Source organism: Aythya marila, assembly GCF_965140915.1.
Source record: "Aythya marila genome assembly, chromosome: 2".
Taxonomy (NCBI): Eukaryota; Metazoa; Chordata; class Aves; order Anseriformes; family Anatidae; genus Aythya; species Aythya marila.
Genome location: NC_139043.1, coordinates 104,763,642 through 104,784,970, shown reverse-complemented (window position 1 = coordinate 104,784,970; position 21,329 = coordinate 104,763,642). Strand labels below are relative to the sequence as shown.

The 21,329-nt window shown below is 36.6% G+C and overlaps 1 protein-coding gene across 2 annotated transcripts in view; it reads right to left on the bottom strand.

Annotated features, from left to right (window-relative positions):
- The window catches only part of LAMA1 (laminin subunit alpha 1), a 103,226-nt gene that overhangs the window by 45,537 nt on the left and 36,360 nt on the right, over positions 1-21,329 (bottom strand). The window contains exons 7-23 of one of the 2 annotated variants that reach the window (XM_082754441.1): positions 20,884-21,001; positions 19,608-19,786; positions 18,258-18,363; positions 17,581-17,741; positions 14,053-14,193; positions 13,349-13,522; positions 11,400-11,501; positions 10,420-10,631; positions 9,018-9,129; positions 8,028-8,138; positions 7,140-7,267; positions 6,421-6,507; positions 5,858-6,069; positions 5,185-5,291; positions 4,135-4,315; positions 2,871-3,007; positions 19-255 (exon numbers count right to left, since the gene is read on the bottom strand). In XM_082754441.1, the coding sequence (XP_082610567.1) occupies positions 19-255; positions 2,871-3,007; positions 4,135-4,315; positions 5,185-5,291; positions 5,858-6,069; positions 6,421-6,507; positions 7,140-7,267; positions 8,028-8,138; positions 9,018-9,129; positions 10,420-10,631; positions 11,400-11,501; positions 13,349-13,522; positions 14,053-14,193; positions 17,581-17,741; positions 18,258-18,363; positions 19,608-19,786; positions 20,884-21,001 (2,505 nt within the window). Of the gene's footprint in view, positions 1-18; positions 256-2,870; positions 3,008-4,134; positions 4,316-5,184; positions 5,292-5,857; positions 6,070-6,420; positions 6,508-7,139; positions 7,268-8,027; positions 8,139-9,017; positions 9,130-10,419; positions 10,632-11,399; positions 11,502-11,850; positions 11,877-13,348; positions 13,523-14,052; positions 14,194-17,580; positions 17,742-18,257; positions 18,364-19,607; positions 19,787-20,883; positions 21,002-21,329 lie in introns of those variants that run through there. The other variant, XM_082754440.1, reaches the window with a different exon arrangement.

Genomic DNA, 21,329 nt, shown 5'->3' with positions numbered 1-21,329 from the left:
GTCTGAATACTTCAGTACCTTGCAGGTACAGATGCCAGTTTCTTCTTCACACCCACAAAGTCCTTCAGTATCATCACACATCTCTGCTGTCGTTCCACTTAAGTCGCAGTCACAGGCAACACAGTCTGGGTAGTCCCTGTAGCCTAATGCACATCTGGAACAGTCTTGTCCTCCAAATTCAGCTTTGCACTGGCATTGACCAGTCAATACATCACACTGGAGATTGATTGAGCCAGTGTCACTACAGTTGCAAGCCTTAGAGGGAAAAAATAATAAATAGTCTTTAAAAACAATTTTGTTAACAGCAGAAACAGGACTATAAATTTAGAGTGGCCATTAAAACTCAATGTTTGTCAACAATTACTACACAATATAAAAGGGAAGAACTTCCATATAAACATAGGATTGCTTAATTTGTATTTGAACAAAGAATTGTATTGCTAGTAAACAGTGAATTGTAAAAAGTAAGAAGATTCGTTGATTCCCAGACCTGGGAACCAAGAGTTGAAGGAAACAGTTCCAGAAGATAAAATTCCAAAAGACCTTATTTAAAGTACTGTGTTTAGCAAATAAATTACAATAATGTGATATAAATATTAGATGAAGGAAATACATATGAATAGAATAATTTTATAAATAGAATAGACAAATCTTAATACTAACGTTCTTAGAAGATTTCAGGGAGCATTAATAGAGTTTCCATCTTGCTCAAGCTTCATTTGTTAATTGATCAGGAACCGAGAATCTTACAAAATCCAAAGATGCAGTTCAGTGCCAGAGGAACACTTATCCCTGGCAGAGCCCACATTTCAATCAGCAATTTGAACTTGTTTTAACAAATTTGCAAAGTGGTTGTACTTAAAATTTGTTGTCCTTTTTTTTTGAGGCAGACTGGCTGTTATCTTTAGTCTTAATTTCCCATCAGTGGTTACTGAAGTCCAGTTTTCCTCTGTGGTTGTTTCTAACAGTGCAAACAAAAATTTCTTTCCATCTATCCTCACCTGACTATGAGCATTTTCCTCAACTCTTTTTTTCTCATAATTTCTTTGAGATGAAAAGCCTTACCTTGTAAAAGCACTCCGCACAAAGGCCCACAAAATCTATTAGTATCTTTGTGTATTCTCTAGAGTTCTTTACATTTCTTGTTCACTCTATTTGTATTAAGCAGAGTTTTTACTCTATCAGCACTAGGTACATAGTCTAATACACTTTACAACCAAACAGGTTTAATGATACTTAGGAGCCAAAGTTGTAAAGGTCAACAATTCTGAATGCTAAACCCTATTTTAAGCATCATAATAATAAAAATATGTGGTAAGGATAAATAAGGATTCTGAGGTACAATTAAATGTGTGCAGCACCTGACTTGAAACGGGTCATAAGCAGAACATGACTGAAGTTCTGCTCAATCACTGCACCCAGGAATGGATGCTGAATACTGAGAAAAATGCAAGAAACATGAAGTACGCCACTCATTCAGTCTACGTTGTAAAAACAGACCGCTGGGATTTCTTTCTCCATTTCATACATCTCGAGAACATGAAGAAGACTCTCCCGTGTTTGCCAGTAGACTTTGTACCACATCTCAACTATTGCCACTGTTGTCTATTCCAACTCATTGCAGCCTCTGTTGAGATGAGACTCCTATTTGCAGATCTCAGTATTGTTGCATCATGAAAGTAACTAAAATACCTTGAAGTAATTCCATATTATTTACTGTGAAGCTGTCAGCTAAAGGAATGCTAGCAAATTACCAAAGGTGAGCAGTCACACCTTTAATTTAACTTGATCAGTGGCAAGTGCTGTGGAATCACCCTATGAAAGGAACACTTAAAGGGGTGTTAGCTTATCACCACCACATCCTTACACGAAATGCACAGGAACTAGCATGTTGTATTTGCAAAACATTTACATAAAGAATAGCAGTAGCTGGTAGCTGACAAATTAATGATTTAAAGATTGGCTGCCAAGTTTCTATAAATCACTAAGGCAGCAAACCTTCTTCCAAGTTTATAGGACAATTTTATCATCCTTACTCTAAAGAAGGAAAGAGGAAAACAAGTAATTGACGGATGATTATGCTTGTCAGGTACTTATTACATATAATGACAGACCTTGTCAAATTGATTACATTTGTGGTTTCTGCATTAAAATTACTCATTATATTCATGTAATTCTGAGGCTTTTTAAAATCTCAGCATTTATAAAATAAAGATTGGCCCAATGCCATATCTGATAGGAATTTACTGGGTGAACCTAGTTGCCTAAATGATTGCTACTCCTTAGATCTGCACAAAGTTTGTGTTTTAGTGATTAAACAAACATGAAACTGAGATAACAGGAGTTACTATTTCTCCATTCAGGAAACTAACTTACACTGTTTTAATTTTAAATACTCAGAAAAAAGTCTATAGTGACTTTCAAAACAAGCTAGAGTTCATTGTTCTTAAAGCTGTAATAACAGTCCTTGGTTAACAGAGAAGCATGTTTCTTGCTACCAGTTGTTGCTATAAATCTGCTCTAGCATCACTGTTCATGCAACTAAAAGCTAGAATACACACTTCACAATTTTTATATGATCTATGCACCTACGTGGAACAGACACTCTAGACAAATGTTTTCAAAGACATCCTTCTTAGAATGTTCCTCAAGAAATACTTTTCAGTCTGGTTTTGTGTTTTTTTGTTGTTGTTGTTTTGGATTGTGGTTTTTTTTTGTGTGTGTGTGTGTTCCCATTTTTAATGTGTCTAGCACTAACACCTTGAGACATAGAATAAAGTTTGAGGTCCTTGTAACAAGAGCCCAATCCTTGCATTAGCATATGGCAAACTGCTTTGAACAACCATGGCTTTTCAGTCAGCCTACTATACCTTGCAGCCGAGTTTAGGAGAGAGTCCCCAGTGATTTTCTTCACAGAATTCACATTTTGGTCCCCGAGTGTGAGGGGGACAAATGCACTGACCAGAATCTGCGTTACAGTTGTTCTGAGTATGAGCACAGTCACAGGCTGCAAGAGAAATAGGACCAAATGATTAACTTCCTTTGCTTTGGCTATGTAGAAGAAACTACATGACTACTGATAATCTTACTTCTCATAACTATTCAGTAAGGTTTATCCATTCCACTAGGAACCCCTTGCTGTCCCCAACCATTGTGAAACAAATTATGACCAGGCTGGCATTTCACTTTTTTATTAAAAGTCTGTTATTTCTGCTTGATATAGCCTGATTGGTGGTTTAAAAAGCAGTGCTGCTTTTCCACAGGGGAGTCAACAATGCCAAATAAAATTATTGTGGAGAAAAGTAAATTTGTAGGGAAAAACGTTATTATAGAGGATGCAAAACTCATCAGAGATTCAATAATATTCTTAAAGAGGTGAAATGATTAATCTCAGGGATTAATACTTTTCAAGAATTTCTTATTAATTAATGGGAAAATAATGATTTTATTTATATCAACTAACATTATTGCAGGAAGCACTTGTCTATTTAAGAAGTGCAACACCGTTCTTGCTAAAAAGAAGAAATTCAGTTAAGTGGGTTTTTAATTATTTTAATAACATTTACAAAGTTTTCAAAACTGAGATGGTAAAAGGTACCTAGAAGATATTTTATTCTTAGTAAAGACACAGTATGTATTTTCAGAAACACAATCCTACCACATAATCTCCCTGCAAAATTCACATTACTATACTATGAAGAAAAAAAGAAGTCGGATTGGAGAAAAGGTAGGCATTCCTTTGGCTATATTTTGTTGAAAGGTTATCTTATTGACCTGATAAATGTGTGGGTTTTTTGATGGCATGTTCTCAGTTTGGATTAACATTTTGCACTTGGGTATGTACAGATTTTAGAGATAATGGGAAAATACAGTTAATGGTGTGTCTTATCAATTCAGAAATCACGTTTTTAAGAATAAAACAGGACAAAAAAAATAAAAGTCTGTAATAGCAGTAGTTTTTAACTTTTCTTCCCTACATTAACCAAAATACTGGGAAACCATTCTCCTTTTTTTTTTTTTTTTTTTTTTTTGAATATTTATCAGAACAACAGAACTTTGCTGCAGTATAAGATAAAACACACCATTGAAAGAAATTCCATGCCAACCTTAGAAAACTCATGGATTATAACTTACGTGTACAGCCCCCATTCTGGAACGAATGAAAGCCATGAGCACAGTGATCACACTTTTCTCCAGCCACGCCTGGTAAACAGTGACACTGCCCCTGATGGTTGCAGACCTCGGAGACTGAGCCAAATTGACTGCAGTTGCAGGGAATACAGCCAAGTCCAGTAAGCAATCCATAATAGCCATTCTGTTGAACAAGAAGTAGATATGTTTGAGAACATCAAGTCTGTGCTTATTTTCTCTTAGTTACTTTCCCAGCTGCCTGACCTGCATGAATATTGATCAGCTCTGTTTGACTGAAGTGGGAGGATTTCCTGGCCTTGTCTATTCCATGTTCCCAGCCATTTGCAAGTGTGCATTTGGATGAAAAACTCAACACTGAAATGCTCTAATCTCATCTAAGTCCTCTAATCTCATTAGAGAGACTTTATTTTAAACTCTGAGGTTATTTTAATTTGAAGACTTCCGTGAGGACAAAGGAGGGCTGTGCTGGCCAGGCACAGACTCCTGTGAATGCGTATTGAAGAGCAGAACAGAGCATGTCAGTGACCTATGGTACATGTGGATTGAAAAGCATTCATCTTGGTTGGCACAGGGGCAGTAACTGGGCACAGACTTCCTGCTCTGGTCTCTGAGTCAGTTCCATACTTATCAAAGGCTGAAAACTGCTGTTTTGTCTCGCCAGTGAATACCTATTTGTTCTTGCAAAAGGCCTGTCTTTTAGCTGAATCCCTTTCTGGTGTTCAACCATGATGTATTTATTATCACCAAGCACATTCTTCAGATATTCCCAGAATTCATTTTGCAGAAGCACAGTGTTAAGATCCCTCCAGGTCTTAGTCAAAACGACTGATCAAAAGCATTTGGTTTCCTATGCAGCAAACACAAGTTTGAATTCCCTGAAAATTTTGGAGAATGAGAGATATTCCATGCTTTCAAACAGCCAAAACTTTCCTTTCGTGTCATGTCACATTGATGCTGTTATCTGCAGAGAAACAGGCAGACCACAATACAAGAAAACATAGATATTAGGAGCAGATAAAAATATTTGCTTACCAGGCACTTATCACATCTTTGTCCAATCACGTTTGACTTGCAGTGACAGATGCCTGTCTCATGATGACAAGTACTGGAAAGAGAACCATTCACGTGGCACTCACAGGCTTATGTTTAGGAAAAAAACAAAAGCAACAAAATATTCATTAATATATGCATTCATTATGACAGGATTCCAGATTTGTTACATTGTGTATGTTTCACCTATTTATATCCTATAAATGTTAATATACTACAGCAAGACCCATACTACACATTTGAGCTAAAAGAAAAAAGAAGAAAAACAAACAAACAAACAAACAACAAAAAAAAAAAAACATTTCTGTGAAGAGATACAGGTTAAGAAGTTTGTTTCTTCCAGCCTTATTTGTATCATTCAGAAGTAAGAAATGTCTACAGCAAGTCATTGGAGTGGTAGTATTAAGCAAGTCAGTAAGTTTCAGGAATATGAGGTGTCAGACCCTAGCATAATACATTCCTTCCCTAGGCTAAACCAACACCATAGGTTTCACTTTGCACTTGTCAACTCACAACTTAAAGGTTAAGGTCTCTTCCAACCTAGAAATTCTGTTAGCACTTTTGGAAAAAGTGTATATCTCCCCACCCATTCTGCTACGTACACACCACATTTTTTTCCATTCCATATGTTCTGAGAATAATAAAAACAGCTTACCACGACAACTTTTCTCAGCCACTGCATCCCCATAATACCCATCAGCGCACTTCTCACAGTGGTCACCTGCTGTGTTCCCCACACATTTCAAGCACTGTCCTGTGACAGTATCACAGTGACCATCTTCTTGAGGGTCTACATTGCCATTGCATTCACAAGGAGCACACGACTGCCCAGGCACAAGTGGATTTCCATAGTACCCGTTAGCACACCTGTACCAGAAATTAAAAACTGTATCAAAAATCACAGAATCATAGAACAATCCAGGTTGGGAGGGACCTTCAAAGATTATCTAGTCCAACTTTTCATGGAAAGGGCACCTAGATGTGATTATCTAGCACCCTGACCAATTGTGTCTTGAATGCAGTCATGTCAAATACTCTCCCACCCCAAGAGGGTACTTCCTATTAGATTTTTATCTAATGAGTCTCTCACAAGCAAAGATAAAATGAGGAAAATGTTATTAGGAATATTTTGTACATGTGGTATAAACAATTCAAAGTAGGTAGCATGATGAATAGTTAGTAACAACAATCATACTATACCAAAGCTACTACACGTACCTTTCACACTGGAAACCAGTGTGGCCTGGGAGACATTTGTCACAGACAATTCCACCTCCTTCCCTCAGCTGGCAAGTAGGACTGAAACTATCAACAGTATTTGTGACAGTTAGTATTACTGCATGAAAACACAAGACTTCTATAAACATTTAATACCCAATTCTTAAAATCCATGCACCTGTCCATATAACCACATAATTTCTAGTTTTTCCAGATTAACATCAATTTTACACATCGCAGTATGTCAAAGCAGAATTATCACTTTCAGAAATTCTTCTTGATTTTTATTTCATTCAAAAGAAAGATTTTATAATGCTTCCTAAAAAGCTGTCTCTCCTAGTACAGAGATCTGACAAATTTGCTAAGTGCCTCTTTTTCAGATGTAACACTTCTGTCCTTCTGTTGTTTTCTGCAACAACATGAAAGATAACTGTGATGTTGCTGCCAAGTTCAAGGACAGGTCTAAATATTTCTTTGTGTACTTTGTATACAAATTACACCAGTTCACTTGTCCTGTCTTAGCTTACTTATTTATCTACCTGGCAAAAAATAAAAATAAAAATAAAAATGTTTCTATGACACAGGCTCAAATGAATAGGGAAAGAAAAGTTCTTGTCTTTCTCCTTCAGATTTCATAACATTTTTCTTTATCTCACACTCCAATTTTGCTGAAAATGAAAAAAAAAAAAAAAAAAATTAAAAAATCTCAAGCAGCTTACTTATTTGCAGCAGAGCTCAGAGGACAGGCACAGGGCTGGCAGTCCTCAGGAGTTCCTTGGGATGGATTTCCATAGAAGCCAGGCAAGCACCGATCACAAAAAGGTCCTGTCGTGTTGTGTTGGCAAGCCTGTGAGACATGGCAAAAAAACTTCTTATATTTACTTTTGATGGGTTTTAATCCCTTGTGGGATCTCTGCAGGAATCTGCATGCAGTACAATATTAAAATTCAAGGAAACAACCATGAAGAACTTTTAAAATGAATTATTGGATTTATGCTTTTTTTTCCCCCCAAGTTATAGTAACAATTCATAACTGTTTCTTTCCTTCATTTTAGAATGTACTTTACATGACAGAACCTCACTTAAACACAATCTTAAACATATTTTGTGAATTGCAAACACAGAAAAAAAAATCTTATATATTTCTAACTGGTATTTAGCTATTGTATTCCTGTGATTTCTGAATTTCAGAAGAGATCTGAGAGCTAAATCATCTTCTCAGAAAGGAGTGTGTAACTTCCACTGATGTTGGTCGTGGAAGATTCACGCATATACATATATATTCACACAAAACACTGTTTAATTTTGTTCCTTTCAGGGAAAGTATTACTGTCAATTTGAGCAAGCAAAGTTAAGATTTTTATCAGCTAGTATATATCAACATTTTTTCTTTAGTTCTGATTATTCCACACTTGAAACGGTAAACTGAAACAAACTATTGGAGAATGCTTTAATGGAGCCTCCAAACACATATTGAAGTAAACAATGAAAAGCAAGAAAAATAAACAATTTGTACCCATAGCTTTAAATTTACATACATCATAAACTTGTCTCCCACAGCCAAAATGCTATCCTAATTTCTACTGACACTTAGAAGGATGACTTACAAAGCAAACACCTTGAATATCACATTCAGTTGCATGCCCATTGCATTTGCAGGGTTGACAAATACCCCCGAATAATATTCCATCCACACGGTAGTACCCAGGGAGACAGGACTGAAAAGAAACAGGGAAAAAGCAGCAGCATTACATGTGTTAAAATTACACTCCAAATCATTTTCAAAGAGTCCACTTCTGACCACCCACCGACTTGTTCACATCGTGGTAAACTGAATACTCTTTGAAGTCTATTGATGTCACTGCAACTCTTTTCTGGTGGTTGTTTTTTGCTTGCACTGGATGAAGGGGATAAGTATTAACTCCATGAAACTTTGATTCAGCCCTTTGTACCCCAGAGGCACATAAGTTAAGTTTTCTGAACTTGAATATGTGAAGTTATTTATTATGGGACAATAAAAAACAGATGGTCTACCTTCTCTGCAGAATCATGAATGATGCTATGGCACATGGCTTCATATTGAAATTATTTGTCAATATAATTCCTACTATTCTGCAGGTGGTGCTTTGCCTCCATAATCTTCTATTCAGATACCACCTTGCCTTACATATCTGATCCTTGTAGGATCTTCCAAAGACTAGCATTCTTCCCTGCTAAGATTCCTTATTGCCTCCGTAAAGCTAATGACATAAAAGAGAAATAAACTGCACAAGTCAGATCTAGGAACAGTGCTATTCATGAGTAAGGCACACATAAAACAGATTCACAAAGCTTTTACAGCTACTCCTTCCCTAACAATAATGCTGTGAAGTCTATCATCATCTTTTAGTGCCATCAAACAGAACTCAAGAAATAAGTTTAAAACTTCATCTAATATGTCTGAAAGAAAACGTCAACAGCATTGTATACAGTACAGTACACAGAATCTAATCACAGAGTGTATAGTCTTATGGCAGTGTAATTAAAGGCAGCTTCTTTAAAACCTAGACCCTTTCAGAAAGATCATTTTATATACACAAAACATTTCGAGAGGTTACCTCACAGGATATTCCTGTGTAACCTTGAGGACATTCACAGAATTCCACATCTGGTGCTGAAGAAAGATCTATAACATTCGCACTTGCAGTATCCAGGGTTACAGAGTCCAGCCTAGGATTAAGCATGAGAACATCTTATCATTTATTTCCTAAAATTTGATTTTTAACTGGTTCTATGGGAGTCATACCACAGAGTAATGCTCCCTGGAAGCAACAGCTGAGGAAAAGGCAAAAAAAAAAATCTCAGTTATAAAATATTGTGATGGTGGTTTTATCACTGCATTTGCAATTCTCAGCTGGAAGTAGATATACCCTCATCCTGTTATCGTTATTGTTACTCCCATTGTCTTGGCGACTTCTCCTGTGGTGAGGTTTAATTAAAAACTTCCCCCTCTGTCATGATACTAGAGGTATATTGGTGGTGCAGTCTTCTCTTGAAGTCCTGTGATAAGACAGCTTTACTACATCATGTCTAAACTAGACATATATTGCAGGAGGGTAAACGATGAGAAACAGCACCAGTTCATTGCTGGTGCACACAACATAACAAAGCAAAACAACACCGTGAAATGGCATTTTGCAGCAGGGGCAATCTTCTCAGCCACAGATAAAGTTATTTAAATGAATCTTTATAATCATTCCAGGAAGATGAATATCGTGTCCTAAATGGACATCAATATCATCACTCTTCAAGAGCACAAAGCAAATTTGTTCTAACTATGAAGTCCAATGTTGTTGATATAAAATGCTACCAAAGTAGGGAATGAGAAAGAAAGGCTAAGGGAAGTAATTAAATAAATGATGAATCACTGAACAGATTTCCTTGAGATCAGTAAGACTTTGTTCCTGTATAACTTGGAGAACAGAATAAACAGATCTGTAATGACTGATAAAGACGCTGCTACTGCTGACCTGAGACTATGAATGACCAGTTACTCCATCCCAGCCCAATTTTCCTATTAAACGCTCCTTTTGGAGGAGCATCAATAACATCTTTGGTAACAATTAAAGAAATTAAAGCTAGCATCTTTACTGGCAGGTAAATATCAACAATCAATGATGGATTAACTTGCCACACACCAAAATAAGCATACCACTGAGAGTTTAAGAGTTATTTCTTTCTAACAAAGCTGTCATTGTAATAAGGCTTTTAGGCAGTATTCTTTTAAAGCAGAAAACAACAATCCTGCTTCACAACCAAATGCCCTTTTCTGCACATTCCACATGGATGTATTTTGGAGACAACAACACTCTTGAAAAAAGAAAAAAAAAAAAAAAGAATCATTTTCTTCTAGAAATTATTAATGCAACACTTTAGGAATACTGACAGTACAAACAGTGCTTCACATGCACAAAAGTAGTAAAAGTATATAGATTAATTTGAGTATTTTCTCTCCCTCACCTGTATACAGCTCTTTTGGCAATGTTGTAGCTGGCCCTAATGAGAAGATGAGTCACATTTACTAGAACAGTCATCAGTCTTTCTCGGTCTATAGCTTTTTTTGTATTGAAGTCTATAAAATTCTCCGACACGAATCTCACTGAATTAGAGTACTCCTCATACGGCTGCAATGACAAGCCTGCTGCTCTTGTGCTCAAAATCTGCCCATTGCCCTGAATGTGAAAGACAGAGAAAATATTTTTCAAATTTGCATGGAAATTTTACTTATCTATTACATTTAGTGTTAGATACTCATCCAGATAATGTAGAAAAGAAACAAAACAGATTTCTTGCTCTATGAAAAAATAAATAAATTAAAGGTCTGAATTTTCCGTGTATTCAGGAAGATTGCAATCCCGTTCTCTTTTGATTTAGAGACTTCAGAAACATTTGATTTTCTTTTGGAAAAAGAACTACATTAAAATTGAAATCAACTGTGCAAAACAATCTCTTTTCTGCTTTGGTTCTATTGCCAAGTATGTATTACAAAATCATGCTTTTTGGAGATGTCTAGATTTCATATAGTCTTACTTTTTAACTGCAATATAACTCTTAAAAAACAAAAAGTAATCAGCAAGAATATTCATCCATTTCATAAATATAAATCATTCCTGCTTATTGTAGTTACTTTTGTAAACACAACTTGGTTCATTCATTTAGTAATTATCACCTCACATGTTTTCACGAAGGATAGTATTTAGTTCTTTATTATTTAAAAATAGTATAGTATACCTACAATTTCAGAGAAACAGAATAGAAAATTAGATAATTGATTAGCAAGAAAATATTGGTGCTGACTTTTAAGAAGGGATTTAAAACTGAGATTTAACTAGGGATTTAAAACAATTAAGATAGATTAATTAATTTCACTTTCCATCTTTTTTAACCTATCCATAGATTCCTAATAATGTCTGAGTAGTAGCCAGCTGAAAACAATCTACCTGAATGATGACATCCACGCTAGATACTATATCACTGTCCACACTCTCCATTGGAATGTCATAAGACACTGTATACTTCAAGTCTCCACCAAAAGCCGTGAGCTGAAATAGTAAAACAAAACAAAACAACTTAACAACAAAATAACCTCCAATCAACACAAAGAAGAGGCGTGAGAAAATATAATGTACGTGTCCCAGATTAAAGGAGTACATGGGCTTACAATCACCACTTTCCAGGGAAAATTTAACATGCTGTGCCTATCAGCACAGGCACAAGTGCTGACTTGTTACTGTGCAGGTGGGGAAAGCTAGCTGAAGGCTCCACAGATGATTCAGATAAGTGCCCTCATTCAGTGAAACACCCACAGGACTTTCAACAACAGCAGGGTTTACACTACCATCCTAGCCAAGAGGCAGAGCACGTGGGAGTTATTCACATTCCATTTCCCACCTTCCAGTCTCCGTAGCCCCACATCTGCTGCTGACTACTTCAAAGCAAATGAAAGAGTTGCATCAACAGTTAGACCTACATTAAATGGAAGAGAAATCAGAATTTGAGTGAATTTGAGTGAGTTCCCCTGTGCAAAAACTACTCCCTAAAGTTACACTTCTGAATCTTGTGTTCATTTAGCCTGCTACTGTACTAAGAACAGGGGCTGCATGAGCAAAGAGGCTGGACTGAAAAAAAATAAAGTGAGGTTTCAAGGTCACCTCTGCTCAGAACTGGTGAGGCAACACCTGGAGTACTGTGTCCAGTTTGGGGCTTGCCAGTACAAGAGAGACATGGACATACCAGAGAGAGTCCAGTAAAGGGCCCTGAAGATAATGAAGGGACTAGAGCACCTTTCATATGAGGAAAGATACTGAGTGTTTAGCCTCATCAAGGGATCTCAATGCATATAAATATCTAAAGGGAGGGTACAAAGAAAATCTGAGCCAGGCTCTTTTCAGTAAGTGCTGTGACAGGACAAGAGGCAGTGGATACACGCTGGAACACAGGAGGTTCCTGTGCCCTTTATGGTGCAGTTGACTAACCACTGGCACAGGTTGCCTAGAGTTGGTGGAGTATCCCTCCTTGGAAGTACTCAAAAGCCTTCTAGATGTGGTTCCTTGGCAAACTGCTCTAGGTGACCCTGCTTGAGATGGGAGATTGGACAAGATGACCTCTAGAGATCTCTTCTCAATTATTCCATGATTCTTGGGGGAGGGTTGTGGAGAGAGAGGAAGGATACCCAGAGCTCTCAAAAATTAAGACCATGGCAAAAATTAAGACCAGTCATTTGGAAACTAATAAATCTGAAATGAAAGATGAGCAACATCCTGTCAAATGTATTGAATGAGGTGTGAAGGGCATCAGCTTTGAGTTGGGAGCCATTAGTATAGGGAACGTGAGCAAGAAAGCTAGTAACAGTCAAGAGAAGGAGGGAGATTAGTTTCATCGAAGACAGGCCAAGAAGAATGTGGGGAGATGAGTGAGCTCTAAGAGAGAGAAAGAGTGGCAAAAACTGGGATCATCTAGCCAGGAACACTACAATTAGAAGAACAGAGACAGGTTGAGAAGTCTGGTAATACTAGGTTTTATACGTACTTCGTAATTATGGATATATTATGTTGTGTATATATTCCAAATGTACTCAAATTCTAATTACTTTCCATAAGCTAAACAAAGAACAAACAAGGCAACTCCAAAGGTTTCAGTGCTGAGTAAGTAAGAAAGCATTAAACTGAAAGACAAAACTTTATGTCATACAGGAAAGATGTACAAATAAAGTTCTAGGGGCACAGAGATTAATTTAACAGAGGTGAATTTAAATTATTAACATCCCAGTAAATAAAACATTTTGGTAAGCAGAAATATATATACTGTTCACATACAAGAATGTTGTTAGACCAATACAGTATGATTAAAATAGGGAAATGAATTGTTCTGGCTCTTTCTAAGAACTCACTTTATTGCCTAAATATGGCTCAGGCGCTAACCAGTAGTAAGTATTTTTCAGCACTTTCACAGCCTCAGAGTTGTTGATGCTTATTTGGTGGGGTCCATCCAATTGGCTTCGCTGAGGTTGCACACCCCTTGTGTTATACAGATCAGTAACAAGCCATCCAGTCATGTGTGATATCTGCAAGAAATTAACAGTCAGGCTTAGCGCCACTGAAAAAGCAGTCATTAAACTTAACTGATCCCTAGATATTCATTTGAACTGGTGAATCTATAACACTTTTATTAACACAGTCCAATACACACAAATGGGGTACTTGATGAGACTAGGACTGTCTCTGTCCCTGTAAGAGACAGGAACACAAATACAGCAAGTTTGATTTTCATCCTCCCAGCAAAATTAGCATCAGCTCTTCAATATACAAAGAAATTTTAACAGCACGAGGTCAGAAAGCAAATATATATATATATTTTAATCACAGACTCTGCTAGCCAGCTTCTGGTATTACTGCAAACCGGTGGGGTCAAAGCCTGACTGAAAAGGTATGTTGACCACCTTACAGCTGCCAAATGATATTGAAAGTCTATTCCTCTGTAAGAAAACACATGCCAGAATTTAGAATTAACTTGGGTGCATGTCAAAGAGAAATATGGTATGTTTTGCAGCTGCCTGAGGAAAGAATATTAGGTCATGGAGGTAGCATATAATACCTGATTGATGGGCCATGTTAGGCTATCACAGACATCAGAAACTCCAAAGCAGAAACACTCTGTGCAGCCCTGAGGATTTCTTTCTTGCAGGTTGTAGAATCCAGGTTTACAGAGGTCACAGTTCTCACCTTCTACATTTTCCTGTGAGTGGCATATAACATTTGTTTCACATCAGTATTATTATGGCAACAAATACAGTGGATTAGATGGGATTTAAGCGTAACAGCATTCAGAAAGCTCAAAAAGAAAACAGATTTCAGCCCAGCAGGCTTATTGAATAAGACTCAGAGCTTAAAATGAAAACTGATTGGAAAAAATCATTAGAATTTGCCAGTTCATCAAAATCAAAATATACCCTGGTAAAGGTTCTATTGCAGTGAAACTTCAGCACATGGGAAGGGTTTGAAAAACTTCTGCCAGTTTGCCAGTCTGCTACTCTGGTAGTTTGAATTTCTAACTTTCTCTGGACAAAAGCTTCCATCTTTACCAAATCAAGATGGCCTACAGCACAGCTTGTCCCCACCACAGCCAGTTCCTCAACCACCACTGCCACCTCTTCCTAGAGGAATTCTACATACATTTGTGCTGCTCCTTTAGCTCCTAGCACTGGCCTGCTGCCTCCTTACTAAGCAAGCTAGGTAGTTCACAGCACACTGCAACATACCTCTTTCAGTGTAGTATTTAGGGGGGGGGATCCAACTATTTTCTTCCAAAATCTGTACAGGCACTATTTATTCGTTTATTCCAAAAGTTTAAACAAATGTTGCTGAGATGCAAATAAGTAAAGAAAATATTCAGTAAATACCCACAAAGTTGTATAAGTAGATCTCAGTGGGTATTTCTACACAGTAAGATTCAGAACACTTCCTGCTGTCAGGCACAAGTCTCTGACCATGTCCTGATGTATCAGGACAAGACCTGGATACACATCACTCCTCCACCTCAGCCTTTGGTTTCCACTGAGAGAAAACCTCACTGCAAAGAGAAAGAGGACTTTACAGAGCACCCCACCAAGTTCCCCAATACCCACGATTAGGACACCGGGACTGTAGGGCATACAGTGAAGCATTTCCGTCTTGCTGTTTTGAGAAGGCCTGTATGAGCTCTGCAGTGTAATTAGAAATACAAAGCTTGTGGACCAAATTCTGCTTTGGGAAGCTGTTACCTGGCTAACATCCTTCCACTTCACCTGGAGAACCACTCCCAATTCCAGCCTTAGATTTCGTTCAATGGAGCTAATTTCAGGCTTACCAGAGAGAAATCTAAACACTATCAACAGTCTCCTCTTGTCAACCAGAGTTTGGCATATCAAGTTTATTGAAGACCTTTCTAAACAGGTAGATCATGCATTTCTGTACATAAAATAGAGACCATTTCTGCAAATCTTATGAAAAATCTAGCTGATCCTCCCCTCTTTTATTCAAAGGCTGAGGATGTTATTTGTTAATATTTAAATTTACAGAAAATCCCACCTAAAGGGCCTACTGAGATAATGAGATTTTAAAATTTTGTTTTTACAGAAATAATTATTGTATGCTTCTTCATTTCTTCAGAATATACTTGGATCACACTTTTCATTTTATCTCTGTAACACTGGAAGAAATTACCATTATTTCTTCGTGAAAACATATTGTCATACCCAACGACTGGACCTCAAGAGCTGTTGTGAGTGAAGAGAAAACTGTAGGGATGGGATGTGACTATGATTAAAACCCTATAATGGAAGACTCAAGTGAGTATGGTCAAGAGCAATGTGCCCATGAAACTCAGGGAATAATGAAGGGTGTTACTGACCACAGCTGTTGCAAAGAAGCTGACTATCTCAACACAAAGGGATTGGAGAGTGGCCTTTGTTTTAGATAAACAGCTATCAACAGTTAAACAGATCAACTAGTGATGAAAATGTTTATTTCTGTGTTCATTTTAAAAGTGTTAATGTCTCCCTGAGTTCTCCAGATGAGCATGGTGTGTGGATTTAGGTGTGAATATGTTGCTCAAAGTATTTAAAAAAAAAAAAAAAAAAAGACAAACAGCAAAAGAATTTTGAAGAGAGCAACAGGCCTGAGCTGGCTTCAACCCTGGCAAGTGGGGACACCCAATGCCGTGATGATGAGTATATAAAGACCAGCAATGGGAATCACATTTTTACTATGATTCAACTGTATACTACAATTGCTGTATTGCCCTTGTATAGTAAATTTAGTACATTGCTCCTCTAAATCGAGAGCAAATGCAACATCAGATCTTTTAAATTTGATTTTGATATGAAACATTTCCCCCTCCACATGTGGAATATCTAAACAAATTTGATCGGAGTATTAGAATCCTACAGCTGTATTTCACAAATGATCAAACATGAAATTCAAAGTATAAAGGGCAAGCTTGCATTACTGTGTTCACAGAAATGACACAGGCTTAGAAATTCTGTCTCCTTCATTTAAAATTTGGAGCATACTTCTTTCCCCAGTATAAGTGGGCTGATAGCTAGTGACACTCTCGGTGATCTGGCATAAAAATTAAGTATGCCAGATTCGTGGCCATGACAGCACTGAAAGGGGACAGTTTCTCATCCAGTTTATAACAAAATTTTAACCAGTTAGCTGCATCAGCTAAAACAGTGTTACTGTAGCTCAGAATCAGGCAAAATGGTTGTATATCTTTTTTCTTATTTAAATTGGCCATTGAATTATTTCTTTCTTCCAGACTCTGGTTATTTATACACTTGATATTTTGGATCAGATAACTCATGCAAGAGAACTAAGCAGTTTCAGAAAAACTGTCAAACAAACCATGTGTTTTTTGGCTCCTGTTCACTGTCATATTTGGCAACAAATACATAAGCTACTAGCTAACATTTGGTTCAGAAAATTATGTGTAACTTCTTTAAATATTGACGCACAGCTTGGTAATGAAGTTCAGCAGAATCTACAGCTGCAAGATATTTCAAGAGGACTGGGTATTTACCAAAAATGAAAGGTGGTAGAAATCTGTTTTTTTGTTAAAATTGTTGATGGTTCATATTTCAGAATAAAATAATTAACTCATATTTCATACATAAATCTAATTTAACTGTTCCAATAATTATTCCTTCCAAATGCATGTTGTTACTTTACACAAAGCAGATTTTATAAACACGTCCTTTCTTTATGTGTCATCAGTGGCTTTTAAGAGAAACATCAGCTCATCCCTAAAACCAAACCCAGCTTGGCACACTGTCATTCTCCCTGTGATTCTCTCACACTCACGTTTGATTTTAATGTCAGTCTGGCACTTTCTTATAGAGCAACATACAGAATACTAAATATCATACATAACTATTCAACTTAATTTGCAATATTTTCAGTTCAGAGAATAGTTAGTCATTTTAAGTTCTAGTTGTGATGCCAAGTCACAACTTATAAAAGAAGTGATCTCAAGTTAATGAATAACTTCCCCTTAGTAAAAAAAAAATAAAAAAATAAAAATAAAAATTTACAAATTCAATCCACGGATTCCCTTTTAAACAAAAATAATTGGTTTAATACTCACTTTGCAAATACAAGGTTCTGTGCATGGATCTTCGTTAATGCTGCCAATTAGGCTGCAGTTACAACGAAGGCAGTTTGGATAGCCTCGATACCCAAATGCACAACGGTCGCATTTTTCTCCTGTGTAACCTTCTCTGCATTGACATTGACCTGGCCACATCTCTTGAAAAGCAAAAATTGATAAATAAACAAATAAGAACAGGCAGTAAACTGGATTCAAGATGTCTCAGAGAATGCAAGTAACTTAACATCCCTTTTTTATTTATTCCATGTTAATTCAATTTATTTATTTCATTTATTTATTCCATCTTAATTAGTCCACGGACACTTGACATAATGTCAGTCTCACCATCCATTTTTCGTGTTCAGAGTACCAGATGCAGAGGCTGCAGCAGAATCGATTTTATGACAGCTATAACAGCATTCATGAACAACAGTGTTAGATCTCAATCCTTCATATTGTTTTACAAAGTCAGAGCCTTCCATCTCCCACACAACAAGACCACATTCAGGAACCTGAGACATCTTTCACCTCACTTTTCTAAATATCCACCATTGTTTTGAAATGGTACCTAACTGGCAGCCATTCACAAAAAGAAACTGTTCTCTCATAGTTTACATCCCAGACACATTACCCAGATTTTAAGTTTAGAGAGAAGCTATTTCCTGTTCCCTTACCATGCTGTGAGTCAGCATGGTGCTCATCTTTAACACAGTCAGAACTCAAAGATCCAAATGGGTCACAGCCACAGGGATAGCAGGGGTGATCATCATAGGGAGAAACCTACAAGACAAATGTTCTCTGTCAAATTCTCAAATAATTAACTGGAAAATTAAAAAGTTACTTCTGTTTCTTGTCTGGGATCACTGGAACTAGCACAAATGAGGACTAGAAAAACTGGTATACAACAATAGATCAAGGGACTCAATCTTTTTAATTTTAGCAAACAGAAAATGGGGGGATTGCAGTCTAGAAAAAAACCAAACAAACAACAACAACAAAAACTTAAATGCAGGAACAAAATTTGGTCTTCAATAGCACAGGCAAAGGTACAGTAACTGTAATGGCTGGAAGCTGAAACTTGACACATTCAGCCTAAATACACTTTTTTATTATTATTATTTTTTTTTTTTTTTAGAGTGACAGCTGTTAACCACTGTGGTGGTTTGCCAAAGATTATGGAAATGTTTAAGACAAGAATGGATGTTTTTTGCAAAGGTACTCTAGTTCAAAGAAGAAGGAAATGAAAAAAATCCTTGGCTCTGTATTCAATGGGCAGACAGATTATCTATTCATGAAGATTCATTCTAACTTCAAGCTCTATGCAACTTTGTAATATAAGGCGATGTAACTCTCATGGAAAGGATTTTCTTTTTTATAAGGGAAACCTGAAGTTTTCCTTTGAGTACTTTGGATGTAAAGCAAATCAGTAATGACCTCTGTATACATATATAGTGGCCACAAATACAATGAATACTTCAGTGCTTTTTAAAACAAGTGAATTAGAGAATCTAGGACTCCTACGACTCACTCTTGCTCTCTGCACCTATTTATGCTGGATTTCTAAAGCATGGGCTTTTGAAAATATGCATGAACCTGCTGAAGCAAGACCTTGTGGGGTAGAAACTTTAGAACCATGTGATGGTCTTTTTAAACACTGATTGAAATGGGCTGGTATAGGACAGTACATAATTCTGGCACTTCTGAAGACATCAGATCTTCAGTGTTGGCACTTTTTGAGCTTTATCCACAGGAGAAATGGGTTTCCTATCACAACATCTACATTTCCGCACTAGGAAAACATATTTATTTACTCTTTTCTTCTCTAACAGTTTCTTTTAGAGCAATTAGACCTGCCATTCCACACAACTGGAGAAGCACTTTATGCTTTTCTCTGAAAATTATGGTGGTATGTGATTTATTAAAAAATAAAATAAAATCCTGTATAGTTTTTAGTTATTCTACAATGGATAACAGCATATGTATGAACGTAAAAGAACATTAAAATGGTATATTCCAGATCTTACTTTGTGTGGTCTAAAGTATCCATCAGCACACGTTTCACAGTTGATACCAGTAGTGTGTTGAGTACAGTTTAAACAGACACCACCTCCTATATACTGGCCGTGAATATCCATGCTCCTTTTCTGATCTGCAATACTCTGATTGTAATAACAATCTTCTGCTTTGTTATGACAGTTGCACTCTAAGAAGAAATACAAAAGAAATCCACTTTTTTAAAAAATGTACATTACATTACAGTTTCTACCACACGTTTTTCAAAGAGAAAATTGTAAGTCAAAGAACATATCAATTCATCTCAAATGTGTGATTTTTTTTCCCATTAACCATGCTCTATGCACCAGTAGTCTCACATACACTCAATTTCTTAGTAAGTAAGCACATTTCAAAAACACTGTCACCACTTTAATAGCACCCTTCTTAACAGTATTCCACAGATCACACTCCTTTCAGGAGTGATGTCAATAGCGATCTGTGCTATTACTTTTAGCTGCTGTTACATCTTCTGTCTTCTGTATTATAGAATAAAATCTGCCTGATTCATCTCTTATTTGTATTGTAGACAAAAGTCTAAGAAGTCAACAGTGCCAGTAGATAAGTATATATTTGATTTAGGTTAGAACATACTTTTCAGTCTAAACAAGCACTTATTTTCCAAACAGTAACATTGAAATTTATGTAAAAACTTCTACTAAAAAATACTTTTCCGTTAGCAACTGTAAGTTTTATCTAGTATGTTTTTAATTGTCTGCAGCTTGTGCCAGGCATTAGTGATATGAGGAGGGAAAATACACTAGCTAGCCCTAGACACACTCATCTGTACTGAACTACTGTCACAGCCTAAGCCAATCTATCAACTAATCTGAAATGTAATTGGCCAGTAAGGACTTTCTTTCAAAAGATTTGTTATCAGAACAAAGGTGATTTTTGTTTTTTACCTGACAAAATTTATGATCAAGTAAGAAGTTTGCATTTCAAGTAGCCAACAAAGGGATTAATGCAAATCTGCTAGTTTTTACAGGAGTATAATAAATCCCCGAGCCTCTTTTGTCTCATCCTTTCTGAAAGTTTTACTGCATGCCACTTCCATTAACCAGGCAGTCACATTAGATAGAATATTCAAAATCATCTAAACAGTTAAGATTAGAAGTAGGCTCTCTACTCCATGAAGACAGTTTTTAGGCTATTTGGGGGAATCAGTGTAGATCTGTATGAAAAGCAACCTCAAACAAGAGCATAGTAAGCCTTTATGAAATTATCTAAACCTTTGTGCATACTTACTCTCACATTTGTTCCCAGCAGAAATGGTTCCTGGTCTCCATGGTTTCTGATGATACCCAGGACAGCATTTGTTACAGCTCTCTCCACATGTGTTGTGCTCACACTGGCACTGCAATTTCTAGGAAAAAGAAGAAAACACATCATTTTCTTTAAATATTTTTAAACAGAAAACTTACTCAATGTTCTCATAAGTCTGCCTAATATCTGATTTATTCCCCAAAAAATGTCAACGCTCACATATACTAATCAATTAGCATTAAACTATTCAATCACATTGTATCAACTACTGGGGAGTAGCATTTCTACAACAGGGAAACTCCTCCTTTTGCAACTCAGACTATTTCTTGTAATGCCTTTCAAGTTGTTTAATTTTAATGCCAAAGTAAAAATTCCCTTCAAAAAAGTTAAATTACCAGAGACCCAGATATGCTTACAAAGAAAAGGAA